Source organism: Pungitius pungitius, chromosome 18 (assembly GCF_949316345.1).
Source record: "Pungitius pungitius chromosome 18, fPunPun2.1, whole genome shotgun sequence".
NCBI classification, from domain to species: Eukaryota; Metazoa; Chordata; class Actinopteri; order Perciformes; family Gasterosteidae; genus Pungitius; species Pungitius pungitius.
The window spans coordinates 10,445,743-10,464,501 of NC_084917.1; the positions used below are offsets into that span (position 1 = coordinate 10,445,743).

Consider the following 18,759-nt stretch of genomic DNA (forward strand, 5'->3'; position numbering starts at 1 on the left):
CTTTAGTGGCTGTGTGTCAGAAAAAAAGACATATTTGTGGGGGTAAGTATACATATCGCTATGTGTTTGTGCTCACGTTCATATACGTTTTTGGCCTATTTTCTGTATGTTGTTGATGGTAGAGAATGAGCATTTAATGAAATTTCACTGACTAAAGAAAGGGTTTATTGTAAGAGTTCTGCAAAAAAAGGGTTGCAGGACTAGTAGGATGCAAATTGGCGGTGCTGTGTTTAAGCAGACGTGACCACATATTCTTTGATCTTTTTCCCAGGACAGAGTTGAAATACTAATTGCTTGTTTTGATGCATTTATTTCAAGCATGGTGTAGATTGCTGTAGATTGAATCACACACACTTCCCTTGGATTTACATCTTAATTACAAATGTGTCTATGAAACATTAAGTTTTTTTCTTTCTTTTTTTCTTCTTTTAAATCATTTTATTAATGCATTTAATGACGTGTAATGATCAACTTGCCATCTGAAATAATTCTAGTTTGGACAGGTTTTGGGAGGCAATATTTTCATCAATGAAGACATTTTAATTTAAAATTATACAATTCATCAATGAAGCGTCTTCCTCGTTTTCTCCTGGCATCCTACTTTTCTTATATTCATTCATATGACCAGATATAGACTATTACTTTTCTATCCTCTGTGCAGCAGCCAACCCTCAACACCCATTAAACTGATACAGGAGGTCTGACCCAGAGCAAATAAGCTGCTGGTAAATAGCCTTATCCATTCTGCTACTGATCCGAGGAGTCTGCCATGAGAGGTCTGTGTGATGTCAAGTGGCTGGAAACACACACACACACACACACACGCTTACACAGAAACCTCAACAGCGGTCGCACTCTGGCACTTCTTTGTGTTGCACTGAAGATAACTCACACAAAAATTCTCTCGCTCTGTCTCCGTCTCAAACCACGGTATCTGTCTCCTACACACAACTGCAGCCAAGGGGACGTATTTGTCACCAGATGTTTTTTCAAGGTCCTTTATTCGAAGCAGTCAATCATAAGAGCAGAAGTGTCCCTAATGTGAAGTCCCTTTGGCAGCGCGGGCTCTTCTTGTGTCTAAGTCTGTGTGTGTGCATCCATGCGTGTGTGTGTGTAGAAGGTCCATCAAGGTGAGAGGAGAGTGAGTTTGACCTGAGACACGGGTGGTAATATATTTATAACAACTACAATAACTCTCACACAAGCATTCAGTTGCTTTTTTTCTGCTCTAATGAGGTCTGTCGCTGTGGCAGATGTACACACACACACACACACGTGCACTGCACACGCACACACTTTCCTCCATAAAACCAAGTATCTTTCCTTTGTGATTGTCTTGGATGCTCACAATACTCCTTTTCAAGTTAAATCACCTGCAGGGACTTTTTCAAAATACATGTCCTATCCTGTGATGCAATATTTGCAAAATATTAATAACATTATGTCAGATCTACAAAATAAAATAAAAAAACCAATTGCCTTTCTATAGTTAGACCAGATTTGTGGCCGTATTGTGTGCACTGCCTTATTTGGAGGATGCTAACCCCCTCTTCCTTACTCCATAATGAAGAGGTGCTGCCTTCCCGCTGAGCTGTCTCGTCTGATAATTATTTTGACATCACCCACCGAGGTTTGAGAGGGAATTGTCCTCCACAGCGGCTGCTTGCCATTCATTCTCCATAATCATTCTCGCCATGCATGGGTAAATATGTGTGTATGTGGAGCAGTATTGAGGATAGCACACTACGAATTGGCCGCACCCGCTTTACGTTTTTTTAAAGTTGTGAGAGTGCATGGTTCAATCAGGTTCAATCAGGCAGCAGTTACTGATGAAATGGTGAAACCGATCTCTTTTCATGACAATGTGAAGGAAAGCTTTGTCTGACTCTTTGACTGCTGCTTTAAATGCTAGTTTTTAAAATGACATGATGGCATGCAAACATTGTGTTTAGAGAAATGTCACTTATTGATGACATTCTAATAACTGGACTGGAGGCTACACTCAAGATTCCTGGCAATTGTGTTCGTATGAAACCCACTACAAGAATACTGCCACACTAACCTTGTGGTATTCCTCACAGTGGGGCTTGCACAATGCACCTGCTCGTGATTCTCACTGGGTTTGCCATGTTGCTTGCAGTAATGCAAAGAGGCATCAACCCCAGCAGAAGCACCCAGAGGAGGGTACAGCCAGATGTTTCTCACAATCTGAACATGTCACAACATTTTTTTATTTGTTTAGTTTAAGATATCTTTGTTAATGAACTATTTATTATTTCATATATTAAATAGCTAATTGACTGATTTTTATCATTCCGGGGATTCAAATCTGCATATTATATTCAATTAATTTAATGGATGTTGGTTTTGATCCGCTCAGTTAAATGTGTAATTAGGTCGTATTCTGTTCATTAAAATTCAATCAGTTCCAATCTTTAAATAACAAATCCTTTTGATCCTAGTAAGAGGATTGTAGCCACACATTAAAAACATGTCGAAGACCAAATTGACTCACAATACACCGCAGAAATGTGAAACCTATACTTACCACCCCCTTATCTATAGTACATTGTATGAAGTTGTGTGGTTTTCCCCAGATATGTATAAACTGGTGTTAATAGCTATGAATGTCTGTGAGAAGTTGCCCATTCATCTTAATATCCACTGTGCTCTGCATAGACAAACTAATGACTGCAATGCATCACCTGCAGATTGCATTTCAGTGAAAAGTGTGTGTGTGTTTGTGTGCATGTATTTGAGTGTGTCCACCAGTCTCTCTTTATGTCTGTTTCATATTTGCAAGTATCTCACCCAGCACCATTTATTGTTATTCATCATATCATCATATCAATGAAGTAACCCTCCCTATAGGATCCTACGTAACAGATTTTAATTTTGGCGTACGTTCCCTGGCCAATGAGTGGTGAGGTATTTGCTTATGACAGGAACACGTATGTTAGCAATTGCTGTCTATACAAGACATAGTCCCATTAAAAACTGTGGACATGTAACGTTGGGGGATTATCGTATCTCTGGTGGGGTTTATAATTGCAAAACATCGCTCCACTTTGTTCTTTTGAGATATTATTTGCAGGAAGGATGGATCATTCTGTAAAAGTATCCACTATTCTACTAAAGTATCCACTATTCTACTAATGATAAATGCATAAATTCCCCAACCGTGGTTCAAAATAAGGGGGACACAAAATAAATGAATGGTGCTATAGAACTATAGATCATCTTTTTTACTCCACACATCCTTCTGCCTAAATACTGATTGTTTCTCTTGTTCATTCTTATTAACGTCAACTCAAGTGGCATGAATGGTTTTTTTATGCAGTATAATCTTTAAACAGACGTCCAAAAGTCATGGAGCTCCCCTGTAATAATGGCTGTAACTAACTAACTACCTTAAAGTATATGGGGAAAATCATTACAGTTTGCAGGTAGGTTCATAATAAGGTGTTGCTGCCAGCTTGGTTTAAATAAAATACACCTGTTGGCAATATGTACTTTATGGATACCACCTGCATAAATATATCACTGAGAAATAAGTGGTCTGACCTCTGCTTCAAAAGTAGTGCTTGATACAGTGCGTAATGAGTCATTATTAAGTCATGTTTCAATAATGACTATTGATTTTGCCCCGCAGCAGACAACTAAATGCAAAAATGGAGATATGAGTAAAGTATCTGTGACAAAAACCCCAGCAGACCATCAGCTGTCATTCCACAGTTGACGATGAATCGTTTTCCCGTCACTTTGTGCTTTTCCCTGAGTGATATTCCCCCAGAGGTATTTTCTTCTTATTTTTGTACGCACCCTGGCAGAAAAATCAATGAACGTTTGAAGTCCTTTGAATGGATGAATTTGTCTGAATGGATAAAGACAGAATGATTGATGGAGAAGGTTGAGACGAGCACTTTCCAGAGCAGACATTTCAAACATCGTTCTGCTTTCCACATCCGTCTGAAGTAGGGCGAAAGGGAAGTCTGGACTGCTTGACCTCATTTGGCGCATTCTGACTCATGCTGTTGCATTTTACCACAGTGAAATTGTAAATATGATTATTAAATACAAGCATGGAAAGGGGTGTGTGTGTGTGTGTGTGTGTGTGTGTGTGTGTGTGTGTGTGTGTGTGTGTGTGTGTGTGTGTGTGTGTGTGTGTGTGTGTGTGTGTGTGTGTGTGTGTGTGTGTGTGTGTGTGTGTGTGTGTGAACCCATTTAGCGGCAGACCCGAAAGTGTATGTCGTAATACCTTCAAGTCCATTAATGCCTGGGAATGAAACAGAATCCAAAAGATGACATACACACACACGCGCCTTCCCAAACCCCCCCCCCCCACACACACACACACACACCCGCACACACAGAGTGCTGTATGTCTCTGATAGCTTCTATTATCTAGGTCTCCCTCCTGGCTGCACATCAAACATGGATGAGCTCCAACCATAAAAGGCTCCATTTTCCTTTGATTTATACAAGGAATAAAAATCGGAAAGGTGAAAAGTCCAAACCATGCATATTTTAGCAGCTTGCTGACACCAAAGGCAAGACGGAACAAATTTTAACATTGAGCAAAACTTAAAATAGACCACGATAGGACCAAATACAGGAACTGCAGTACCAAACCTCCTGACCTCATTGGCAAAAAGCTTTCTGACCTCAGCCAGGATCAACAAAAACATGCCTGTAATGGCACAAATAAGAACATCTCACAATATGTGTGTCCATATATATATATATACTGTATATTCCAAAAGAAAGTTTCCTTTATCTTGACAAATTATTCAGATGGTGAAATGTATTGTTTCAGACCAGGGTCTGTTTTGGGCTATTTAACAGGGGAATAAACACATGCAATTAAGGTCTAGACAGCAATGTAAACAGGATATTTCACATGGAGATAACTGTGTTCTTGAAACCGCGGAGATTCAGTGAACAGATACTGCTTTAGCATCGAATACCGGTCCTCGGGGCCCAGTTTGTCGTATCCCTTGATGAAAGACAGCGGTGATTACAGATCAGTACTGTGGCAATGAGAGGCCTTATCTATGTGTCTCCATAGTGTATCCATTAATAGATCGGCAAGGGCGGGGGAGTGGAGTGTTCATAGTGTGTGTGTGTGTGTGTGTGTGTGTGTGTGTGTGTGTGTGTGTGTGTGTGTGTGGTCTTATTGCCCTAAGACATTTCCTCCAGATGTGCGTGTAAATAAATGTAGTAATTGTAAATTGCTACAGTAGCTTCAATTCATTTCAAGTTAATCTGAGGACCCAACACTGACACAAAATTAGAGCAAATGTGTTTTGAAAACATCCGCTAACATCAGATTATTTCACATCAATCTTGCAAGAAAGACAAAATCCTTTCTCTTGTATGCTTTTAAAAGAAAAGCAATTGTGCATAGTTGTTTTAAACATTGAGTATCTTGCAAAAGACCAACATTAAAATCAAAGAAAGTATAGTTTGAGCTTCTTGTCTTGTATTCGTCTGTGTAATTCATATAAAATTGAGCATAGGACACATTTAGCTTTACTTAATGCTTTGGCTAAGGACTCCCGTATCATAGAGATTCCACCCAAACACTACATCCCCCATTCCGACACTTGTACCTTACCTTTCTTTTTGTTCATCCCTAACCCTCCCCCCTTTTCTCCCTCCATCACAACCATCCATCTCTACCGTGCATCACATCCGCCCACCCTCCCACCGTCCACCGCTCTATTCCCATTTATCGCTCCTTACGCGTCCCTCCTCCCGCCCCCCACTTTTCGTCCCCTCATCTCGTCCTTCCTTCCTGTCCCCTGTTGTTCCCACTCGTCGTTTTCTCCCCTTCCGCCTTTCTCCATCCATCCGTCCTGTCTAAATAATGCAGTGGCCACGCAGCTGCAGAGCCATTGTCCCTGCTCCAATGTTAATGTTGTGTCCTTGTCACAATTATTGGGTCACTATCATCCATCACGGCAGATCATTGTCATACAGATCCGTGGACAAACAAAACACATTACGGGGAACAAAGGTGCACACGCGTAGAGAACAAAGGCGCACATGAGGCAGAGAAGCGAGTCGCGCTTCATGGCGCTTGTGTGAAGTTAAATGACGCACTATGAAAAGGCACACACTGCAGCAGATCTGTCAAAGGGAAAACCTAGAGTAATACATATGTCAATAAATGTGTATTCAGGGAATCTTGTTGGCTAAACTATGAGTTGGGTCAGACCTCTCGGATCCTAAGCAGGAGAAGCCATTACTGCTAACTAATCCCATGATGCAATGCTTCGCATCTTATTATAAATCTACATGTTGTTGAATTTTGACCTTATTTGAAAACACATCGGTTCAGGAACAAAACGTGGTTGTGGTTTGATTCCAAATTTAAGCAAATAATCTTGGTTCGTTATTCCACATATAATTGAAATATATCAACAGTGACTTTTAATTTCTCCTGGGTGTAAGTCCTATGCTGAATTGCATGTACATAACTTCCACAATATACGTAAAGTGCTAAGAGGAGGCTTTGGTCTTTTTTCATATTTCTGTGAAATCAGGCTGAAATAAGAATAAAGATGTCTCTTTCCAAAAAATCTCTTCTTTATGACTAAAGCAAGTGCTCAAAATAGCCAGGTGCCACACAAATAAAACATTTAGCCTCTGCCACAGTGATGAGTGGACCGGTCTCCCACTGTTGTATGTTTTTGGCTTCCTTCATGCAACGAGGGGCTCGGACTGCTCTTAACGAGTCCATCCCAAGGGCTTTGCAATGCAGAATCCAGCTGTCTGGTTTAGTATTGAGAGCAGCGCTCCTCTCATATGGAGTTGTTGCAGTGAACGTCTTGGTATTTTTTCAAGATGAGTTCCTCCCCTTCAGTTGCGATCATGCCAGTAGTTTGGCTTTGCTTCGGCTTTACAGATCTAAGGCCCAGAGAACGATGGTGGTGGCGGACGGGTGTTTTGTGGGATTATTGGTTTGAATTTTCATCAAACAAACACTTTTTAGCGATGGACTTAAACTGCACTGTAGAATTTGTGGTGGCGGGGGCGAACAAGGATGGGGGCTAATGTGGATTAGGTTAAACAGACCCATTAAAACATGAAAGCTTGTTGATGGCTGATGTGGGAGTATCAGACATCTCCTCTTAGAGACCAGGGGCTTCAGGGTATTGAGTGTGTGTGTGTGTGTGTGTGTGTGTGTGTGTGTGTGTGTGTGTGTGTGTGTGTGTGTGTGTGTGTGTGTGTGTGTGTGTGTGTGTGTGTGTGTGTGTGTGTGTGTGTGTGTGTGTGCTGCAAATGAATCGATAGTGATGAGAGGCGGCTGGTATCTATTACCTATTTAATTATCCTCCATCAAACAAACATGATAGCACCTTGAGATCACTTAGACCACAGCCTATGGCAAAAACACACACACACACACACACACACACTCACACACAGCGAGTCCTCATTAGCAGGTGGGTCACATTTGCTTTCACTCTTGTGTAAAATGAAGGACAATCAAGGTCACCAAAGCCAAGGCAAAAACGAATGCTTACACAATAGAGCAAAGACAGCAGGTCCTTTAATTAACCCATATCTCTGAAAAAGTCAAAAGAAGGTAACAAATGAGGCCAATTAAGGGAGACAGTATCATTTGATTTGTCTAATTTAATTCCATACTAACGGACATTTTTAATGTCATGGGTTCAGGAACCTCAAGCCTGTGCTGCAATTGACCCCATGTCCATACGGGCGTCAGCTCAGGGGCCAACAAAGCCTTTTGTTTATTTCCTTCTTGGGAGCCGCTGAGCACTCGATGCCGTGGTCTGACTAGGCATCCCATGAAGAAGCCTCTCTGCTTCACATCAAAATATTTAAAAGGTTGTTTTTTGTTTTTTCAGCGGCGACAAGCCATTTGGACGCCGCAGCTGGGAAAGAGCAACGTGGAATCAGTGTCTGAGTGACAGGTGTGAGACATGTGTTACTGCTGGGGTCTGATTAGGCAGGGCTGTCTCTCCCCTGTCTCGCTCTCAGCGGCATGGTTACATAACAGGCGAGCTGCAGTGAAATGTGTGTGTGTGTGTGCGCACAGTATGTGCGCATGCATTTGAAAGGGAGTTTATGTATCGTGCGACTCAGCGCATACGTGTCACCCAGAAACATCGAGGAGTCTCTCATGGCTTCATTAGGACATAAACCAAAAGATTGGAATCCATAACCTTTAAATTATCCCGCTGCCAGCTCCCTGACACACCGTTTGTGTGTGTGTGTCTTTTTGTGTAGTTGTTTTGCCATCTTTTTCTCATTTTTCTAGTACATTATTTTTTCTAGCGGTTGGCGGCCGGGCTGGCACAATCCATTTTTTCTTTGCAGCGCCAGCCTCACTGCTCATTTCCACAGATCATACAGCTCTCACCTGGCACCCGCGCGCACACTGGTCTGATGCGTCACAACTTCACAACAACCGGGAGTTTTTCGCCCGTCATTGACTTAGCAGGCTGCGATTGGGAATCGGGACTGGAGCTAATTCGGGATGTCCCGGGTAATACGGGGACGGTTGGCGACCCTGTCAGTGGGTGGTAAGCTGGGCACAGACAGCGGCCTCACATGTCCACTCACGATGACTTCCTCCCTTTGTGCACTTTGTTGCTCCAAAACAACGCAACACCACTTCCTCTGTTGCTCCTCTTCCGAGTCACACTCTCTACGCCCTTTAAAGGGCCTCTTCACTTCAGCGTAAGGTTTTAAAATGGGAGCAGAGCATTGGGTCTGGCGCCGAGTCGTTTTCTCCTATCAATGGGGCCGACATTTTCTGACCGCGTGATACCTGCCACCAAAACTCTGGCAGTGAACCAGTGACGGTCACTTAACGCACTGCAGAAAAGGGAGAGGAACTGTCCTTTTGACGCCTAACAAAAGAACTCCTCCTCTTCTGCACCTCCATGATGGAGATAGGGAAGGCAGCACAGGAGGGTTATCTGTTCCGGGTCCTACACACACACACACGCACACACACACAGGACCACTGCAGCATTTCACTTTTCCCTTCTGTTGACGAGTGACGCCTCATCACCTCCCTTCCTACTCTCCTGGTGTTCTCTCATCTTTCTCCCCCCCCCCCCCCCCCCCCCCCCGCTGCATGCTCACATGCACCCCAGCTACCCCGGCTCTCCCTCTCTTCCCCTCCTCCCCACATGTCTGTCTGCTGGAAAACTGGAGCAACGTCTTAATCGAGGCTCGGAGACGTGCCGGGAATTTCTAAGACGCCCCGGCTCTGCAGTACAGACACAAACACGCACGCACACACACACACACACGCACATTGGGCTTGGCGGCCAATTAACAGCCTGCGATCCAGTGCCAAAGGAATAACTGCATGTTGATGAGCCGGCGTGTGTGTGTGTGTGTGTGTGTGGGTGTGTTAGGGAATACATGTGTGTTTGTGATGAGATGGTGGCCGTCAGAACCACTTACACAGATAGAAGGATATCTTTTTTGTGTTGGGGGGAGAGAGAGAGAGAGAGAGAGAAGGAGAGAGAGGGATTATGGCGCATTAAAAAAAACATCTTTGTGAGGGACACACTGAGACAGTAAGTGCCAGTTTGTCCCAGAGATTATTTTTGTGTAATAATGTTTGTGTGTGTGTGTGTGTGTGTTTTTGATGCCGTCCCGGCATCTGCGACACACATGTGTGTGTGTTTGTGTGCACAAGGAGAACAATGCGGATGACTTACATGAAGCGTTGCTTTCTCCTGCTAATCCAACTCCTCCTCATCCTTCCTCTACTGTTATCTTTGGTTCTCCTCCTCCTCTTTCTCCTCCTCCTCCTCAATTTCAGTCTGCCTTCACATTCCGGAGTTCATCCAAAGGTGAACGCCTGGCATGAAAAAAATGTTCCTCTCCCCCACCAACCTCAGAAAGCTCATATATTCTCTTTTTGTGTCAGAAACACTGACACCAGGCCTGACATGATATCCCGGAGCAGCAGAGCGCTGTGTTTGCCAGTCGAGGTTTGATCCTCTTTTATTTATTTTTTGGGGTAGATGAAATAAACTAGCTGAAAAGAAGACTGTGGGTTGAAATCCTGCCTTCTGCGGTGCTGGTGCCCTACTTTACTGCGCAGTCTTCTGTATCAGCCTTCTAAGTAGACCGTACACATACAAAAAGTACTGGCAGGTGAAAGGTGTCAAATACTATTAGCAAATGAAAATAAAATGACAGGCAGGATAGAATAACTAATTGGTAGTGTATTACTACACCTTTTACATTTAAATCAAAACAGTTATTTTACTTGTGTTGTGTATAATAAAATAAATATGCTCACAATTGATCAAAACTAGAACTAATATGTGTGGAAGAAATAATAAGCAAAAAGTACAAATTAAGAGTTACAGTGTTAATTAGAAACAGTATATAATAGATGTGCAGTGGAGTTAGTAAATGATTGTGATACTTTGTGACACTAGGCTGACAACTAGTGGTGGATATTTGCTGTTCTTTAGAGCGTAGCGCTGCCTGTAAAGCAGGTTTACGTAAGGAAAGGCTGTCATCTAGTGGTTACAAGTGACAACGACAATGGAGGATATGATGAAATAATGTTCAGGATACAACAATACGTTTGGACAGTTTCGTACTGAGACACGAAACAAAGATTCCTTTTTCATCTGAAAAGACAAAACATTTAAGAGAAAGAAGGGTCTGAGTATTCCTTCAGTAGTATGTGGTAGGACAATGCAGGCATCACTCTATTCCTATTTAAATTACTAGATGTATGATTTTAAAAAGGCTATATGTGGATATCTTTTTGCCTACATTCCTCAAATCCTTGTTTTTTTCTACTCAAAGGAATCTTTTTTTCCATCCCTGATATTTTAAACTCATTTTGAATTTATGTATGTATGTATTTCTTTTCTCAGAATAACTTATGCAAAAATAAGACATACAGAAATAAGCACACACTCAAATTCTAAATTACAGTAGTGATTTATGGAAGTCAGAGAATGGAAATATTTTAAATCTTCATATTATCTGGAAAGACTCTTGAACCAAATAGCATAACGCTATCACAAGTGTTAACTGGAGGTGAGACATTTTGTAAACTTCATTCTGTGTTGCGAGTAAAATCTTCATTTGAACTAATAACATTTCCACTGGAGTTTTTCAGCAGCATTGCTGGTCCATCTGGAATGATCCAGTGACTTCTGCACTCCTGAGAAACAGCTCCCCCAGTGGAGAGCTCCGGTAGTGACAGGAAAATTCCCGAAGCCTCTGGACCTCCTCCAGGTAGGGTATAAAAGCTGGGACAGTCTCACTGCAGAGACAGAAGACAACACAGAAGAGACGACATTTTAACTAGAAGACTGAACACTAAAGACTCACTGAAGATGCTTTGCTCTCATGGATTCCAGTCCGCCCTCAGTCCATTCACGGGCCTCCACTGGCCTGCACGCAGGCTGTGGCCAGATGTCAAACCTCTGCTCCACCAGCAGGATCTACTACAGAGAAACCTACAGGACCTCCGCAGCAGTCTGGAGCTGATGGACAAACTTCATCAGGAGTTCCTGGAGGAAACGGAGCCTTTCCAAAGCAGCGGGGCCCTGCAAGCGGTCTCCCACCACCTGGACACAGAGGGGGAGAACTTTGACCTGACCCTGGACACTCAAGGGTTTCTCCCAGAGGAGCTGTCTGTCAGGCAGGTGGGCCGCAAGCTGAGACTCAGCGGGAAGGCAGAGAGGAAGCAGGAGGACGGGGAAGGCTCCTACTCTTACAGCCGCCAGGAGTTCAGACAGGAGTTTGATCTGCCTGAAGGGCCGGACCCCGAGGCCCTCACCTGCTACCTGGCTCCAGACGGGAAGCTCCACATCCAGGCAGCCAGAGCTCCACAAGGGCACCACAAGGAGAGAGAGCTGACTATCCAGAGGAGCTTGGAGGAGAAGACACAGCCGAGGGTGTGTGCACAGACGCAAGGAGCAGCCTGAGAAGCTGGAGTCCTCTGCTGGGTGTTCAAGTCGTGACTTTTCAACGAGCCGTGTAGCTTTTGTCATTTGTGTGATCAATGAACGTGTTGACATTTTTACAGCATTACTTGATATTTTGGAATTTTTGCACAAATAAATACATTAAAATCTAAATCCTTTGGACACCCTTTTATTATCATATATTGGCTTATATTTTGGATGGGGAAAAATAATTAAACTACAGATACGTCCACTGTATATATATTATAGGATAGTTTTTATTTGTATACTCTATTTGCATACTAGATCAAAAGAGATCATTTTAAAATATGCATTTCCAAGTTTTACCCATTTATATATTATCTATCTATGTATATTGTAAAAATGGGCATTAAAGATATATGTATAATTCATACAGACATCTAATATCAATATTAGCAGTCTGGGTTAAATTTCTACTGAGCATAGGTTTGCGTCTTTAATCCAAAAGCTACGTTAGGCGCCAAACATTATATATAATATATAATAATATAGGTTATTTGCTGTCACATTTATAATTTCATCCCCTGAACAATTAACCCGACTAGCTGGCTAACCCCAGTGGAAGAGGTAACATAAATCAAATCTCACAAATACCAACAAGGAAGGCAATCCAACCACGAAGATGTATTCGAGCGAAAAATAAGCGGCTACTCATGAGTCACCGATTGATCCTGTTCATAAAGTTCATGTCTCATGAGGTTTGATGCAAACAATGTGCTGAGAATGCAGGTGAACAAAATGGAGAGAACATTTACAAAAGTGACTTTTCAGTTTAACAGCAGATCCATGTCCTGGGACTCATCATGCTATGTATTGCAATTATGGTTTGTTAATTCTTTATCAATGACACATAACTAATTCCATAACAGATTCCAGATTATTTTTGGCCAGTTGATAGAAAATTATGGCCTTTGTCTGACTGAGAAAGTAATCAATGAAATTACATTTTAATCAGATAAAAACCACATTAATGCGCTTGGAATCATGGGTCATGCCTTTAATTCAGAGTGTTTTGCTTAGAATTCCTGCTTTGTATGTTACCAAGCAAAACAGGAAATATTAAGTAACATATTTCAGTGAATGAAATATTAATATGAATACATTTTTAGTGATTAATCAGGGACGCAAAATACATGTCATGAGAAAACTTGTGAGCTAGTTTTTTAGGAAGACATTGTGATTGAAATTCTCCTAATATAGAAGTGAAATACTATCCTTTCTAACCTTTATGTTTGTTCTTCATTTCTTTCTTCCCAACAAGACTGAAATGTGTAAATAAAATATTATTTTGTCTAACAAAATGAATTGAGAGAGCTTTACATTCGAATATGTTTATTGATCACACAAATGACAAAAGCTACACGGCTCGTTGAAAAGTCACGACTTGAACACCCAGCAGAGGACTCCAGCTTCTCAGGCTGCTCCTTGCGTCTGTGCACACACACTCGGCTGTGTCTTCTCCTCCAAGCTCCTCTGGATAGTCAGCTCTCTCTCCTTGTGGTGCCCTTGTGGAGCTCTGGCTGCCTGGATGTGGAGCTTCCCGTCTGGAGCCAGGTAGCAGGTGAGGGCCTCGGGGTCCGGCCCTTCAGGCAGATCAAACTCCTGTCTGAACTCCTGGCGGCTGTAAGAGTAGGAGCCTTCCCCGTCCTCCTGCTTCCTCTCTGCCTTCCCGCTGAGTCTCAGCTTGCGGCCCACCTGCCTGACAGACAGCTCCTCTGGGAGAAACCCTTGAGTGTCCAGGGTCAGGTCAAAGTTCTCCCCCTCTGTGTCCAGGTGGTGGGAGACCGCTTGCAGGGCCCCGCTGCTTTGGAAAGGCTCCGTTTCCTCCAGGAACTCCTGATGAAGTTTGTCCATCAGCTCCAGACTGCTGCGGAGGTCCTGTAGGTTTCTCTGTAGTAGATCCTGCTGGTGGAGCAGAGGTTTGACATCTGGCCACAGCCTGCGTGCAGGCCAGTGGAGGCCCGTGAATGGACTGAGGGCGGACTGGAATCCATGAGAGCAAAGCATCTTCAGTGAGTCTTTAGTGTTCAGTCTTCTAGTTAAAATGTCGTCTCTTCTGTGTTGTCTTCTGTCTCTGCAGTGAGACTGTCCCAGCTTTTATACCCTACCTGGAGGAGGTCCAGAGGCTTCGGGAATTTTCCTGTCACTACCGGAGCTCTCCGCTGGGGGAGCTGTTTCTCAGGAGTGCAGAAGTCACTGGATCATTCGTGTGCTTTCAGGAACTTCATGTTCAACACCAGATGTCACTCAAACTCATGTTTGATTTACCCAAATTGTAAAGGTTATTTACTGTCCTTATCTCAAATTGTTTCACACAGATAATAGTCTTTGCTATATCTGTATTGTACAAACAATAATCATCGTAGTAGCAGCAGTATTTATTTTAACAGAGCTGAGCAGCTTTTGATGTAGTTTTAGATAAATTAAATTGTAAATGCATTAACATATAGTTCACTTTGCCTCCATTTCCTCATTAGGGTTCAGCAGCTTAGTACTCTTCTACCTCCGGTTGACTTTCGACAGACTAATCTTCCACTTTAAACACATTAAACTGAAGCCACTGTCTGCCTATTAGTAACAAAATCAATGATAGACACCAGACAAGATTATGCTGTAATACAATAAAGAAAAGAGAAGAGACTTGCTGCCGTACAACTCAGCGAGGACCCAATCACACTCAGCATCTTTTCTGTTTCATATCTCCTCTCTATCTAGCAAGGGAAGTAAAGGAACATGGTTTTGTAGTTCGGTTAGTTGTATTTTACTATTAAATTATGATTAATATAGTTTCCATTCATAGCTGGTAAAATTAAGCCTTATATTTCTGTTCATGTTAGCTTCAGTCGTGGTCACAAAAGCCTTACCAAGTATTGTTCCGCCTCCTGTGTGTCGTGTAGAAACCAAAACCACCAAACAAACAAGCAAGGCAGAGTAAGAAATCAAGAATAGAGTTGAGCATCAAACAATCAAACACTCCAATAGTTTTATTAATGCTACACAACGGTCGATTAGTAAAAAGTTACATTTTATCACTGTGTTTAGGTGTTGTTTCAATGATGCTTAATGCTTTGTCTTCATTCTCAGTCTGTCTTCCTTCTTAAAGACATGCATTAAGACAATTGCCACCTAAATGTAATCCCATTATTACACCATAAACAAAATCAATAAGCAAGCCTCTCCTATAAAGTTGAAGCTTTAGAGAGACACATTTATTTGACCTTGAATGTCATACATTGCTTTATTGGACTCCTTGTGGAGAGCAAACAATTAGCATTGTGGTTGTTTGTGTTCATTTTAAATGACAACTCCTTCCTTTCCGATTCAAGGACGGAAATAAAACTATTCCCAATCAATTGGAAAACCAGTAATTTTACTGTTTAGTGACTGAAAAGTTAATAATAAATAATTAATCATGGTCATAATAAGACATGCAACAAAATAATGCAACCTTTTTAAAACCTAAAAACTGTTGTGGAGTAAAGTATTTTAGTAAAATAAATGTACTAACTCAATTGTTCTACACATTGTATACTCCCTGGACAAAAGGTAACAACTCTTAAAGACAAGCATTGTAACAAAATAATTGTAAAGAATCAGTGGGTTTTAAATAAAAAGGGTGTTAGACATTTTGAAAATCAGAGGCGAGTTGGATCTCCAAACATTAGCAAACAAACAAGAGAAAACAGACATTAATTCACTTCCTCTAGTTAATATCTTACACATTATTCTCTCCAGACATTATGAAATAACATGCAAGGTATTACATGACCTTTATTGTGTCGTATAATAAAACGTTTGACGTTGAAAGGATACAAATATATACCTGTATGGATCTTAAAAAGTAGTATCTACGGACTCTGATTGCGTAATGCCCTCATAATAAAAGTTCACTCAGAGGTAGATGAGTGTCCTCCTCAGTCCGAATCCACGCGGGAAGCGAAAATTACATTTTAAAGCTCACAGGTTTCTGCCCGCTTGACAGGAACGTGCAGTCTGGGTGTGTGTGTGTTTCTGAGTGAATGTGTCTTTCTGTACTCAATGAATCATATTTGGTAGTCAAATGACCCTCAGCATCGAGGCGGCGGACTCTGCAGCTGCTTCCAGAGGGTCAGCATCTCTTTGGGACTCCTTCTGTGCACGAGAAGAACAGATTTGTAGGCGCACGGATTGCGCCTGTCCGAAGCTGGGAGATCGAATGTTAAAAAGCCCGGGTGATGGCTCGGGGAGAGACCCAGTCTGTTCATGCACATGCCGAGATACACGTCGTCTATCGGGAAAAGGCGCACCTTGTCGGACACGTCTTTCAATCGCAGTGCAAGTGAGCCCGAATACACCACCCCTCCCCCGCCAGCGTAGGGTGGGTACGTGCCTTTGTAGAAACGTTCTGGGATGTAATATTTGGCGGACGGCTCACGGATTGGGCTTGCGTTGTAGATGACATCCCCCACAAACAAATCCAGGTCGGTTTTATTTGTATACGCTTTCCACAAGTTGTGCTCTTCCCACTGCGTGTTCAGGTAATCGAGGAGGGCACCTGTTCGAACAAAGACATCATCGTCCCCTTTGAACACGAAGATGGCGCTGGGGCAGTACTGCCTCAGCCACTCCCAGAACAGCAGGTCCTTCAGGGTCAAGTTGAAGAACGTGTCTTTAAAATCCCACTGCAGGATATCCCCGTGTTTCTGGTTCTCGATCTCCAGGAGGTTTTCGAGTTCCGGGTTAGGACCTGAACTTGAGTCCTGCCTTCCGAGGAGAAACACTGTGCGCACCAATCTGCCCTTCTTGTTTGACTCCCCCTCCACCAGACCACTGCGTCCCCACGTTTCACGGATGGCCTGCCTGTTTTCGAAGTTCCTCGGTTGGGATTTGATGGCCATGAGGAGCATGGGAGAATCCACACCAAAGCTACCACTGTTCCCTCTGCATGTATCAGGTTGATTGATAAGGAGGGGGTACTCCCTGCAGTGCATTGCCATTATGAATGCCCTCATTTGCTCAGAGAGGCTGTTAAAGTCCTGTATACGCGGCAGCGAACACTTGTGTGACATGCAGGAGGAATAGCATTCATCTTCGATTTCTGAGAAAAGCCTAAATTTCGCCTCCCCCGTTGTGTTCCCCTGCAGTATTGGGTTGTGCTGACGGTCCCACGCATGCTGCAACTGGTTCCACAGTGCACTGTCCTCCAGACGAAGGTTCCAGAAAGGGCCAAGTGGGTGAGAGGCCGTGGCAGAGGAGTGACCAGAAAACCCAGACGCGACGTAGTGCACGTTTACTTTCGGCGGCGCGTAGGAGATGGTGACGAATATGGACACCGTGATGTAGATGAGAAGGTGGCCGGTCATCATGCAGGGAAGCAGGCACATGCAGAGCAGTCTCCCCTTGCATTTGCAGCATTTGCCCATCGCCTTAGTTGTACAAATGTTTCAAAAAGAACGCATTATTGTAATAAAATCACAATCAGAAAACACATTTTTAAATGGAACTCTTTACTGACTGAACCCCTGAGTGGCATGGGTGCACCTGAGAGGTGTTTAGAGCTAACATGGCAGCTAACCCACTAGAGCTGTCTCCTTGGTGATGCTCCACTGAGAGTTATTAAATCCTCAGTCTACACACTCAGAGCATCACCCCCTGCCTACTTGCTGATGGACACACAGCCCCTGAAGACACGGTGTGGAACATTAAGAATGTACCAAGTCCTAATATTAGACTTTGTTTCAGGGGAATATTTAGCCACTGTACATTTACTAAACGATCTAATCCCCCTACATGTATAACATTGTCTTATATAAAAAAAAGTCTCCAACACAATGTTTCTCTTTAGCCTTTCCCACGTAAATGTGAACGTGGATTCCACTGACAATGTCCCGTATATTTGCACAACCCCTTTCTGAGAAAGACAAAGTAATCATAATACTCACAGGTGTGTGAACTGCTTCGGATCGCTGTAAGAAGACACGGTGACTCGTGGGGTCCGTCTTTTTGATCCGGCTCGATTATAATCTCGACCAAGGCCCGTGGCGCATTATTTACGTCCGCAACGATGAACGATAACGAACGGCATCCTCCAGGTCTGACCCTCACCGCAGTGTCGCCGCAGCTGAGCAACAGGTCCCCGGGTAGGTGCGCGCACCGAGCATGCGCCTCGTTGGCACCTCGTCACCACGGCGTGTGATGTGGAAACTAATCACAGCATCATCACGAGCTCGCAACCTACGGCGACGGAGGGTCGATTCAAACGCGGGATCCGGCTTTATCTGGATATGATGTTTTCCACAGAGGTTTGATTTGCATGCAGGTGCTTGATGATCTTTGCCTGCGTATTTGCATGAGTTGGTCGTGTGACCCGTGAAACGATCAGTCATAATCACATTGTTAGTGGTTAAACATTTCACTATGTATGTGCCACTTATACAAACACGAACAAGCAGGTCTCCATGCATTATAGCACGGGACCATGTGTTATATATGTCCATGAAGTTTAGAAGTGAAATTGCTAAAGGTGGAAAGCATTTAAAAACAACTTTAGAAAATGATGGGTAAAGAAATTGAAGAGGTATAAAGTTGAGGTTCATACTAATCCGTTTAGTTACCATTGACTGTGCTGTTGCCTGCAAATCGTATATCATATACAAAATAAACGGCGTCACTAGTGCTTGTACATTACCTTTTTTGTCACTAATATTATTGTTATGGTTCTTTTTTAATTGCGTTATGCATTCACTGTCAACGTGTCATTTGCATGTGTGTGAGCGTTGAGGTGGAGGAGTGTTCGACCAAATGG

General features: G+C 43.0%; 3 protein-coding genes across 3 annotated transcripts; 1 reads left to right on the forward strand and 2 right to left on the reverse strand.

Moving 5' to 3' along the window:
• Positions 1 to 11,014: 11,014 nt before the first annotated feature.
• On the forward strand, positions 11,015 to 11,954 carry LOC119227077 (heat shock protein 30-like). The gene has a single exon (XM_037485546.2). The coding sequence runs from the start codon at positions 11,361 to 11,363 to the stop codon at positions 11,952 to 11,954; it is 594 nt and encodes a 197-aa protein (XP_037341443.2). The 5' UTR covers positions 11,015 to 11,360.
• A 1,405-nt stretch (positions 11,955 to 13,359) lies between these two features.
• On the reverse strand, positions 13,360 to 14,117 carry LOC119227076 (heat shock protein 30-like). The gene has a single exon (XM_037485545.2). The coding sequence runs from the start codon at positions 13,980 to 13,982 to the stop codon at positions 13,389 to 13,391; it is 594 nt and encodes a 197-aa protein (XP_037341442.2). The 5' UTR covers positions 13,983 to 14,117; the 3' UTR covers positions 13,360 to 13,388.
• Positions 14,118 to 14,954: 837 nt separating this feature from the next.
• si:dkey-175m17.6 (N-acetyllactosaminide beta-1,3-N-acetylglucosaminyltransferase 2) lies at positions 14,955 to 18,277 on the reverse strand. The gene is made up of 2 exons (XM_037485544.2): positions 17,897 to 18,277; positions 14,955 to 17,380 (listed from the first exon to the last, which is right to left on the reverse strand). The coding sequence occupies exon 2, from the start codon at positions 17,375 to 17,377 to the stop codon at positions 16,043 to 16,045; it is 1,335 nt and encodes a 444-aa protein (XP_037341441.2). The 5' UTR covers positions 17,378 to 17,380; positions 17,897 to 18,277; the 3' UTR covers positions 14,955 to 16,042.
• Between the last annotated feature and the right edge of the window lie 482 nt (positions 18,278 to 18,759).

Excerpts from the sequence above, each read along its gene's own strand:
- LOC119227077 (XM_037485546.2), top strand. The coding sequence starts at position 11,361 with ATGCTTTGCTCTCATGGATTCCAGTCCGCCCTCAGTCCATTCACGGGC.
- LOC119227076 (XM_037485545.2), bottom strand. The coding sequence starts at position 13,982 with ATGCTTTGCTCTCATGGATTCCAGTCCGCCCTCAGTCCATTCACGGGC.
- si:dkey-175m17.6 (XM_037485544.2), bottom strand. The coding sequence starts at position 17,377 with ATGGGCAAATGCTGCAAATGCAAGGGGAGACTGCTCTGCATGTGCCTG.